Genomic DNA, 11,932 nt, shown 5'->3' with positions numbered 1-11,932 from the left:
GTGAAAGGGGAGAAGATATCTGAATCTTTCACTTTCTATTGGCCTGTTTATCCAGGTCACAGGGATAATTTGGATGATGCAATGGCAGTGGATTGTGTTTAAATTGCCCATCATCCCACACAAAATAAAAACCAACTTTAGGACTGCGTGATCTTGGACAAATTTAACATTTGTTCCTCTTTGATGCCTCATAACTTCTGTCTACAAACAACAAATGCAAAGGACAGTGGTGTACATCTGCCAGAACACGACGATTAAGTCATCTTAGAGAGGAAAAAGAGGCAGAATATAGACATCTAAATGTGTTGAGCTTTTTAGACACTCCCACCTCCATGCTTCCTGATAGTTTGTGTGGCCGCCACCTCAGCTTTAGGGCTGACTTCGAATAGACTGGCTTTGAATGCCCAGTCTTTGCTGACTGATATTGTAAGGTTTTGAACTGTTTCTGGTTTGTCTTCATGTCCTCATTCAAAAGAGCCATAACATTATACAAAACATTTATTTTCAAAAACAAAAACATTTACATATATACAAACACATTTTTATTTGGTATTAAATCAACAATATAAAAGCTCTAGAAAATATGGCACAGTTGTGCATATAAAATAATGCATGATCCCATAAACTACAACACCTGAGCCCTTCTGCTGCTACCACATCATCTCATTCCCACTTGTAGATCTTGACCATCTTCTCTGTCAGTGAAGCGAGGTAGTGACCCTGGTTCACCTGGAAAGGGCAGATGTCCAGGACTGGGAGGTCAGAGGGGAGTTTCTGCAGCAGAGCCCCACTGCCAGCATCCCACACCTGCAGAGGGGAAGAAAAAAAAAAAGACTGAGTCCTGCTGCTACAGGCATGATATCAACCATCACACATGGGTAGGTACTCCTTATCATGTGTTTAAAACCATGGCATGATACCCTGTTGAGTGAAAGGCAATATGTGATCTAGACACACTGAAATGTACAGTGGGGCAAAAAAGTATTTAGTCAGCCACCAATTGTGCAAGTTCTCCCACTTAAAAAGATGACAGAGGCCTGTAATTTTCATCATAGGTATACCTCAACTATGAGAGACAAAATGAGAAATGATTTTTAAAGAATTTATTTGCAAATTATGATGGAAAATAAGTATTTGGTCAATAACAAAAGTTCATCTCAATACTTTGTTATATACCCTTTGTTGGCAATGACAGAGGTCAAACGTTTTCTGTAAGTCTTAACAAGCTTTTCACACACTGTTGCTGGTATTTTGGCCCATTCCTCCATGCAGATCTCCTCTAGAGCAGTGATGTTTTGGGGCTGTCGCTGGGCAACATGGACTTTCAACTCCCTCCACAGATTTTCTATGTGGTTGAGATCTGGAGACTGGCTAGGCCACTCCAGGACCTTGAAATGCTTCTTACGAAGCCACTCCTTCGTTGCCCGGGCGGTGTGTTTGGGATCATCGTCATGCTGAAAGACCCAGCCATGTTTCATCTTCAATGCCCTTGCTGATGGAAGGAGGTTTTCACTCAAAATCTCATGATACATGGCCCCATTCATTCTTTCCTTTACACGAATCAGTCGTCCTGGTCCCCTTGCAGAAAAACAGCCCCAAAGCATGATGTTTCCACCCCCATGCTTCACAGTAGGTATGATGTTCTTTGGATGCAACTCGGCATTCTTTCTCCTCCAAACACGACGAGTTGAGTTTTTACCAAAAAGTTCTATTTTGGTTTCATCTGACCATATGACATTCTCCCAATCCTCTTCTGGATCATCCAAATGCTGTCTAGCAAACTTCAGACGGGCCTGGACATGTACTGGCTTAAGCAGGGGGACACGTCTGGCACTGCAGGATTTGAGTCCCTGGCGGCGTAGTGTGTTACTGATGGTAGCCTTTGTTACTTTGGTCCCAGCTCTCTGCAGGTCATTCACTAGTTCCCCCCGTGTGGTTCTGGGATTTTTTTTCACCGTTCTTGTGATCATTTTGACCCCACGGGGTGAGATCTTGCGTGGAGCCCCAGATCGAGGGAGACTATCAGTGGTCTTGTATGTCTTCCATTTTCTAATAATTGCTCCCACAGTTGACTTCTTCACACCAAGCTGCTTACCTATTGCAGATTCAGTCTTCCCAGCCTGGTGCAGGTCTACAATTTTGTTTCTGGTGTCCTTTGACAGCTCTTTAGTCTTGGCCATAGTGGAGTTTGGAGTGTGACTGTTTGTGGTTGTGGACAGGTGTCTTTTATACTGATAACGAGTTCAAACAGGTGCCATTAATACAGCTAACGAGTGGAGGACAGAGGAGCCTCTTAAAGAAGAAGTTACAGGTCTGTGAGAGCCAGAAATCTTGCTTGTTTGTAGGTGACCAAATACTTATTTTACCGAGGAATTTACCAATTAATTCATTAAAAATCCTACAATGTGATTTTCTAGATTTTTTTTCTCATTTTGTCTCTCATAGTTGAGGTATACCTATGATGAAAATGACAGGCCTCTCTCATCTTTTTAAGTGGGAGAACTTGCACAATTGGTGGCTGACTAAATACTTTTTTGCCCCACTGTACTTCTTGATTTCTCCTCCCAAAAAACTGTGTTTCAAAATGAAGTGGTATCTTTGTCCTGTGTAGTCTGAGGTTTTAATTACACGTCACAACAGGAGCATTGCTTAACATGGAGCGTGAGAAGCTGAGAGAATAAATTAATTGTTAGTGTTCCAGCTCCATATAACCCTACAAAAACACTACTGAGCAATGAGAAGGTGTAGACCTATGTGATGGCTTAAAAAAAAAAAAAAAAATAGTAATAATAAAACAAATTAAATAAAAGTGTCCAACCATGGTCGATTGAGAGGCTTCATCCCCCGCGCACACCAGCATTGAGTTGTCTTTGGTTGGGTTTTTGAAGATGGAGTTCTTGGTGAGCATCTTGGAGGAGCCTCCAGCGGTGAAGGTCTGCACTGGCGAACAGGAGCATGCCTCAGCCGTGCGGTTCATCTCCATCAGGACACAGCGCAGAGACGGGTTAGAGCGCCCTACAGCCGAGAAATAGACAGCGCTCAGCAACAAGACATTTTGATTTACCATTACAAGAATAAAATGCATGACCTCTATTGTAATGTATAACGCTGGTCAATCTTCAACCATTTTTTCTGCGTCTGTCTTGGTCTGACTTAACAGTGTGGGAAAGCTGAAGACGTGGACAATCAAGATTCTACTGAAAGCCCAGCACTTCAGTCTGGTCTGAATGAACTGCACAACAAAATCAGGTAAAAATGTCCTATCTGATGTCATATCTGAGAAGCAGAAAATGGACACTACTGGGTCTAAAATAAAAGCATAATTATAACACTATGCTGTCCAGTTTACAAACACAGTCTGACACTGCAAACTCACATCTAATGACAGAGCATACTGCACTGCATTAGAGTCAGAAGGACCATATATGAAGTGAGTAAGCAGGTGCAGGTGGAAGAGAGACCCATCTGGCCATCCACTCACCCGGCCTGTATGTTACCAGGCAGTGGCGACTCGTGGGCTCCAGCTGGATGTCTGTGCAGCTCCCCGCCTCCAGAGGCAGCGCATGGGGCTGGTGAGCGGTGCCCTCCTGCAGCTCCCAGAAGCAGCCGCCCGCTAGGGAGCCCGCCAGCAGGCCGCCCATTGGGAACGCACTGGAGGCGGCGCGAGGTAGGTACGTCAGAGACGCCACCGGGCACCTGAGGAGAGGAGAGGTCAGGGGAGAACATGGTCGGTCTGAGCATCCCGGGGGTGCAGGTGTGGAATAAAGTAAATCATTCTTTTGAGCTAAAAGTATCAATATATATGGCCATGAACACAACTTATGATTCATGGTCAATTGATAAGGTTGGTATGAAATAATTTATTATAGAAAATTATTCAGCAGAATCTGGAAAAGCACCATTAAACTAATCTTGCTGCTTGTGATGTATTGACTGTTTATTTCACTTATTATTGATTTCACTTAAAATGTTTTATTTACAAATCATAGTTTCATTTGCAATTGTGTGACATTGCTTCAGTGCACATGTGGGGGTTTAAAGATGCTGTGACCCTGACCTGGTACCAAGCGGGAGCAGCTCATGCACGTGTGTGCTGGTGTCCCGCATGTCGTACACCCGCACCGAGCCGTTAGTGAGGCCTGCGTACACATAGTTGTGGTTGTCATGGCACCAGCAGCAGCTCCACACAGGCACGCCAGTGTTGTAGGTCTGGACCACCGTGTTCGTCAACAAGCTACAGTAAAATGAATACAGAATTTCAATACCAGCCATCAATCATTTGAAGTCCTCATTTGCACCCCTTTGGGCCCTAGCATTGTGTATTGTACTAACTAGCAACACCTATTCTCTATTTCTAGGATAAAAATTAGAAAGTGCCAATTCACATAAACTACAAATTTACAAAACCTGCATAACTCTGCAGGCCCATTTGCACATTACCATACCAAGCCTTGAGCCTATGCACCCGAACCACCTAGTCCCGCGTTAAAGGGCCGTGGTGGGGTCTGCTGGTCTGACCTGGTGAGCTTGAGGGTGTTGTCCAGAGAGCCGGAGAGCAGCAGGCTGTCCTGCTGGCGGCTGAAGGCCAGGCCGCGGATGGGCTTGATGTGCATAGGGATGTACTGGCAGGCCTTCATGGTGGCTGTGCTGATCTTCTTCACCCCGAAGCCTGCAGCAAGAGACACAATGAGCACTAAAGCATGTAGTCAGGTCATGCTACAGGGAAGATACCATCTAGTCCAACAGATGCAAACTAAGTATTCAGGCGATCATAGGCGGTTCTCTTCTGGCTGAATGGAGTTTAAGCTGAACTGCTCAGCGGGTGGTGTCCAATGTCCACGTGTGAGTTTCTACACTTGTAGAAGATCTACGAGCTGTTGTAGGAAATAGAAATGTGGGCCAGAAAGGTTCTTGGACAACCATCATTAATATCATTTTCATACTGAGCACTAGGGGTTGTACGAGTACATAATACAATATGACTGTGATAATTTTTTTTTTAATCGAGGAATCATTTCCAGAAAGACTCGAGTACTCAGGGCTGGTCTCAGCACATACAGCAAAGAAGAAAATTATTGATGAATGAAAATCACTCTTGGTCTTGCCTAATTTAGTACATTAACATCAATAACTCATTAATCACGTGACGCTAGTGTAAGAACTGAAAATAAGTCTAAACTAAACGTAAGCCAACGAGTAAAATCCAGTCCGAGACTCTTGCTTGGCTAGTCTCTATTTTTCTCTTCCTATCCTCCAACGTTTTCCTCAGCTTCTTCGTCGCCTCTGCCATGATATCCATACAGATGAATACTGCACTAACTTCCTCTTACAGATAGCGCATGGGTCTAGTTGTTTTTGTATAAGGTGGTGCCATAAAGCATTACATAAAAGTACCCCAAAGTTACCTAGTGCAATATCAGGCACACCAGGCGTGCAGTGGTAGTAGAACAGAACCCATTCACTGTATTACAAGTCAGTGTACCACCAAAATGATTTTGAAGCTGTTATTTTAAGGTAAAATGGTGGCATAATGTTACTTTAATATCTAACTAATCCTGACTTATTATACGTATTCTTTCGCTAAGCCGTCTTCCACAAGTCTCTTACTCTGAACAAGCTAACTTGAACCAAAGAACCGACTTTGGCGTTTTCATCAAGGAAGTCGCCAAGAACAGCACACTCTTTCATTATCAAGTTACAATCATCATCATCATAAATCTATAAGTGATTTCCACAGATAAGCTGATACTACACAAGAGTATACAGAGGGCGTAGTAGGGAGTCTCACCGGGAACCAGTGAGGAGTGGGCAGAGGGCTGGGAGGCCAGCACGCAGCCGAGGGGCTCGCAGAATGCCATCACCCTGCAGCCGCCCGCCTGGGACACCATCACTCCCGTGGAATAGACGTAGTGGCCATTGGAGTGCAAAGACGAGCTCTGAGACTGACTGGAGCTAAGGCCAAACTGAGCTTTCATTTTCCTCAGATTCTGGAGGAGTAGAGGAGAGAATCCAAAAGCCATTATTTAGTCAGTTCTTCAAGCCGTGAATCTGTGGGTATTATAGAAGAGGAATAGAGTGAGGGAACAGGAGTGATGAATTAAGCATGCCTGCAACTCTTTACGCAGTTTACTGCACTCCTCATTGGACACCTGCAGATTCAACCGACACTGGGCACACTCCAGCTCAGCCTTCCTGCGCAGAGCGTGCTCCTGTTCCAGAGATCTAAGTAGACAGACACACACACACACACACACACACACACACACACACACACACACACACACACACACACACACACACACACACACACACACACACACACACACACACACACACACACACACACAATGAACGAATGCCAAGAAACAGTCTCCTGGACATGATAGTTAAAATTCTGAGAGACGAGAGTAGAGATGTTTGTACCTCTTTAGTGTTTCCTGTTCCGTGTTATCTACAGCTCGGATTTTCCGGGCATAAAGCAGCACTATATCGGTTCGCTTGGATTTTTTGTTGCACTGCGGAGACATGGGTTCACAAATATCAGACCTAGGTTGCAAGGTAGCTTCTGACCTGTGTGATTGAAGGTATCTATGAATGAATGTATGAATGAATGAATGAATGTGTGTGTGTGTGTGTGTGTGTGTGTGCGTGTGTACAATAGACGTTGGGCTGGGATGTGAGTGTCAGCCCTGTCAGACTGCTGACCTGTGGGCATTTGGACCCCTCCCCCCGCAGCCAGCGGTCAATGCAGGTGTAGCCAAACAGGTGGCCGCAGCGCAAGGCAGCAAGGCGGTGATCGCCAGACGTGGTCCAGGGCTCAAAACAGATGGGGCAGGACTCCCCCTCCCCCTCCTCATCTTTGGGCTCAGCTGGGGGACACGGCAGGGCAGCAGGAGGCAAAGCAGGGGCTGGAACACACTGAAGATCCGTGTACCTATATCAGTACATCTCCCAACTAACACAGCATTCTCTACAGCCCGTGTATTACAGAGATATCTGACTGCTTTTAAAGCATAGTCAATTCTGGGGAAACCAGTCACTAAAAACTACAGTCATTTGAAATCTGCTTCTGTTGCTGGATATGTTGGGTAGATTTATACAACTTTAACAATGATCAGACGTAAGGACTGCAAAATCCCTTCCATTTGTAAATGTTGACACATGTAGAATTTAATGAACAACACAGCCTGAACTCAGTCATGAAGAAATAAACAAATACCAAATGGGACTATTTACTGGCCAAAAGGCTAAATTGCAACAAATTGTTTCTGTTCACACATTCACAACATAAAAAGGTGACCTTTTGTTCACTAGAGGAGGGGCTGATAAAGGTGCTAAGGGACTAATAAAAGGGGGTAACAAATGCAATCATGCCACCATGGGGTTGTGTTGGGTCACTGTTTGCACAGCAAGGACAGGATGGATGTTCTTATTGGCAAATTTGATGATGTACTTCTCCAGAACTGCCTTTGTACGTTGCACATGCACATCGAGTTGCACATGTGCATGAAATGGGCTACATAAATAAAGTTGTCTTGCCTTGCCTATGTTCCAGCAATATTTAAATGTATTTGACTAGCAGACACTTTTTCCCCAATGTAACAACTGTTAGATTTTGGTGTATTTCACATATCAGACATATTAATAAATCCCCCACGCTGTTAGCTTCAGCCACACCAGATGGTTGGAGACAGACATATTAGCATTTCAACTGGACCCCTCTGCTTGACTTCTCCCCTCAGGCCCCTACAATCACACCTTGATCCCCAGACACACATACCACCTCAAACTCCCCCTAAGACATCAAACACATACATACAGCAGCTAACCCCCACATACTTAATTAAACCCCCCCTTGCCAAAAGGTCCCAAGTAGCCCACACCCCAACATTTCCTCCAGACGGATACCTGTGGATAATTGGATTATGCCATTGTGCTATGAGAATTCTACTCTTTATAACCTACGTATTCCTGTAAGATTGTAGAAAGCTTTCCTGGTGACCCTGCTGTCTGAGGGTTACTATGCTAAGCGTCGGAATAAACGTATTCTTTCGCTAAGCTTTCGTCTTCCACAAGTCTCTTTCTCTGAACAAGCAAACTTGAACCAAAGAACCGACTTTGGCGTTTTCATCAAGGAATTTGCCAAGGAACAGCATACTCTTTCACAACCATGTCAAGGAAAATCCACCACTCATATTCACAAGCAAATATGAAGATGTAAGAGATTTGTGATAATGGGACTTGTAGTCCAAATGTGAAAGACAAAGACTGTTTTACCTCTGCTGCCATTTGTTGAGCTGTAGCCTCCAGTGGGTCCGCTGGAGCTTCAGCAACTGGCTCTGCATGCAAGACACAAGCACATCCCACACTCCTCAATGACCATCAAACACACAGGCATTGGAATAACAACAAACTTCACATAAACTGACCACAGATCAAAACATCTTGTGGCTGTTAGGTCCTCATTGTGTCATCACCACAAATGACCTACCAGAGAGGGTCACTCCCTGCAGTGTGGCTGACTGGGTTGCAGAGCTGTGGCTGGAGCTTTGCAGCGCCCCAGGGTCTGCCTGGGGCCCAGGGGGAACCGGAGGGTGCCTGTGGTGCTCAGGGGGGGCCAGAGGGTCCCAGAGGATGCCCTGCCGCAGGAGGGTATCCAGTTGACTCCTGTGGGAGAGCGCTAACTGAGTGTTAGACAGCCGACTGTGCCTGTGGTGCTCAGGGGGAACCAGAGGGGGCCTGTGGTGCTCAGGGGGAACCAGAGGGTGCCTGTGCTGCTCAGGGGGAACCAGAGGGTGCCTGTGCTGCTCAGGGGGAGGCCCTGGTGCTGCTGTGGCGGCTGCCCCCTCCTGTTGCTCCTCCTCAGAATCACTGACTTCCTCTGTGGTTTCTGGGTGCTGTCCGGGGTCACTGGCTGCAGGGGCCCGCAGGAGGGTATCCAGTGGACCCCTGTGGGAGGGCGCTAACTGAGGGTTAGACAGCAGACGCCTGGGGTGTGACAGAGGAGAAGGAGAGGTGGAGAAAAGTAAAACAATTGTTTTCAAAAATAGCGACAGAAAACAAGTTTTGTAATCAATATACCAAGAAAGGCAAAAAGAGCATTTATTCAGACGTCTTAGAGGGCAATCAACATTTAACCAATGATGGAAAGCACCCAACTGGAAGGGTTATGTCAATGAGACGTTTATAGGATAGCAGAATTGTGAGGGACCGGGCGGTCACCCCACGTTATTCAGGGATGTGGCGACTGGACTAGGTGAAGATGGGGAAGGAGATGGTAGAGTTTCCATACAAAAATATATTTATTTACAAGGGGGGGCTCTATATCCTCCCCAACACGTGTGCCCACAAAACAAACATATCATAAATACAAACAGTACCCACAGTAACCTGCATCCCGGGCACCTGCTTGGCCGATTTAGGCCCAAATACCGGCACCTTCTAGGCCCAAGCTAGGCCCCAAACTAGGTACAATAAACAGAGCAAAGGAAACAAGCACAATAAACAAAGCACAAGGCATAACCCAAGGCACAAAGAGACAGTGTCCACACAGCTAGACACAGATTTACACTTAACCTCACATCAGCAGGTGTGTCAAACCTTCACGGCTCTCCATAGTTCTCTCTCCCAGTGCCTCTCTCAAAAAGTCTCTCCTCATGAAAATGAGGCACCCTTTAAATAGGGCACAGCCACTTTGGCTTAATTAGTCAAATGAGTTCCCTTTGGAGCCTACCACTGTCGTGGGGAAGCCTGGACCAAACCATTGTGGTGGGGGAGTCACAGTCTAATCTAGTTAAAAAGGGGAAACATCCCTTTTTTTGCCACGGTGAGAAGGGAGGGAATTCACCTTCTCACAAGAATGCTAGAGTGGTAAATACGATGGGGCGACAGAGAGCAAAATGTAGGAGAATAACATGCCACAACATGTTTGTTTGGAAAGGATAAGTAAATCAATTCCCTCCCGCTCTCCTTATCCACCATGAGGAAACATTCTACCCTAAATGTCCTAAGACAACATATTTTCCCAAACAACCTTCTGGAGATGCTGATATAGTGGTGTCAAGGGGGCTGATCTGCATACAGAACTTTGGCAAGACTGGTCAAATTGTGGAACTATGCACAGGTTGGCAGGATTGATGCTGCCCACATGACAAGGGTCAATTCAAGACCAAACATGAATATCCCAAATGCCATGCAGGAATTACACTCCAACTTAACCAGATGACTGGATGGTGGTATGACTGATAGCACCAAATATGTAGGGGTTGCTGATGATGTAAGTAGCCGAATGCTCTGTGTACTAGCTGATAGTTTGCCCCCTTTTGGCTACAATAAGCCAATTTGAATGTACATTTACAAGATATTGCCATCCACAGAAGGAATTTCGACTGACAGTTTTGCAATATATAGCGCACACAGAGATACTTATTTGATTGTCATTAAATATGCAATGCCATCCTAATTCCAGGACGGCCTAGTGCTCATTCTCACCACAATACTCACCTAGCCATGCGTCTCCGCCTAAGCGTTAGGGTAGGCCTCTGGGGCCCGGCTTCACCTCTGCGGTTAAGAAGCCAGCTACCTGGTAACTGACTTGCTGCTGTAGACAATGGAGCGGTCCGGTCTCTGGGTTCTTCCTCTTCCTCCTCCACCTCCGTGCTACTCCCGGAATCCTCGATGATAACTGGAGAATGAAACCCCTGGGTTGTGCCCAGTGCCCGTTGGGAATACCAACTTGCAGATGCGTTGACATATCCTCCCAAATGGATGTCGACATCCATCGCCTCATCCATATTAAATATGAAGACGATTAAGAAACAGATAAAACCTGAGAAAAGTAATTACGACAAATGTTAGACAAAAATCCATTTCTGTGGTGACAAATGAGCATTACATTCTCCAGGCAAGGAGAGAGTAGGATTAGGCCAATGTCAACCTGCGTAAGAAGGGGTCACTTAACCTCTATCCCCCAATGTCTTTCTTCTCCTAGAAACAATGTTAAGTTTTAGCGTTTTAAAGTGTCTCAAGAAAATATCTTGACAGTGGATGATAATTGTGTGATGTCGGCATCAATGTACACGGACAGCAGTTACTTTAGGAGGCTGAAGTGTAAGCTAGTGTTAACTGTTTTCGAACTACACAGCCTAGCTCAGCACTGCGGTACATTATGTGAGGGGCATGTCAAGAAATGGTACATGAATATCTTTGAATGCAATTGTGGATGTGTGGCTTATGTAGAACCGCATTTAACCTGGTCGGTGACTGGCTAGTCACGTTAGCTAACTTGCGATCAAGTCAGACAACATGTTATGCTGTGACTGTCGGTTAAGCCGCTATCTTATTTAATACTTCTCTAACACACTGGCCGAACCAGGCAAATAAGTAACACCTAAAACACAAAACATAACTCTGTGCCTGGTCTCATTTAATTCAGCAGCGGCGTTACAAAAAGTTAAATTGTTTGACGCTACTGGTTGGGTCAATTTAGGCAGCTAGGATAACGATACTGACTTAAAATATTAGAAAGCTGTGCACTTACCTGTACCAACTAACGACGGATCTGCAAATAAATCCTAACGTTACATGATAGGAATGGTCAATCATTACCAAAAACTCACCAGTACTTCACAAGGAGAGAAAAAAAGCCTTGTACACCTATTTAGAAATGATCTACCAAGGCAATCAATTTCGTTAGCTAACATTAGCACAACAAGCGGATCGAATCTCCCCGCCAGTGTATTCTTTCTTCTTGAGAAAATGTTGTACTTTCTGTAAGATGTGGACTCCTACTATTGACCCATCTGCGCCGCCTTTAGGCACGGCGTGCAATCGTCCAAAAGGCAATCCCTTGTTTTTGAAGAGAGATTAGTGTAGTAGTGTAGCGCAGTTTGTGACTATGTTGTCAACTTGACAGTCACTATGGTGGAAGGTC

At 45.2% G+C, this 11,932-nt stretch overlaps 1 protein-coding gene across 3 annotated transcripts; it reads right to left on the bottom strand.

Moving 5' to 3' along the window:
• Positions 1 to 526: 526 nt before the first annotated feature.
• On the bottom strand, positions 527 to 11,747 carry rfwd3 (ring finger and WD repeat domain 3). Of its 3 annotated transcripts, XM_031564288.2 has the most exons (14): positions 11,540 to 11,747; positions 10,504 to 10,828; positions 8,740 to 8,988; positions 8,492 to 8,709; positions 8,278 to 8,339; positions 6,706 to 6,918; positions 6,424 to 6,515; positions 6,108 to 6,222; positions 5,789 to 5,987; positions 4,519 to 4,669; positions 4,058 to 4,234; positions 3,482 to 3,696; positions 2,819 to 3,015; positions 527 to 807 (listed from the first exon to the last, which is right to left on the bottom strand). In XM_031564288.2, exons 2-14 carry the CDS (start codon positions 10,791 to 10,793, stop codon positions 664 to 666), a joined length of 2,322 nt encoding a protein of 773 aa, XP_031420148.1. In that variant the 5' UTR covers positions 10,794 to 10,828; positions 11,540 to 11,747; the 3' UTR covers positions 527 to 663. The 3 variants fall into 3 exon arrangements, with proteins under 3 accessions (XP_031420148.1, XP_031420147.1, XP_012680500.2); XM_031564287.2 differs by having other exon boundaries at positions 528 to 807; positions 8,492 to 8,988; positions 11,540 to 11,746; XM_012825046.3 differs by lacking the exons at positions 10,504 to 10,828; positions 11,540 to 11,747 and adding an exon at positions 9,582 to 9,687 and having other exon boundaries at positions 530 to 807; positions 8,492 to 8,988.
• Positions 11,748 to 11,932: the final 185 nt, after the last annotated feature.

The sequence above is a fragment of the Clupea harengus genome, chromosome 3, assembly GCF_900700415.2.
Source record: "Clupea harengus chromosome 3, Ch_v2.0.2, whole genome shotgun sequence".
NCBI lineage: Eukaryota > Metazoa > Chordata > Actinopteri > Clupeiformes > Clupeidae > Clupea > Clupea harengus.
The sequence above is the reverse complement of the archived record's forward strand: the minus strand, read 5'-3'. Positions and strand labels throughout refer to the sequence as shown.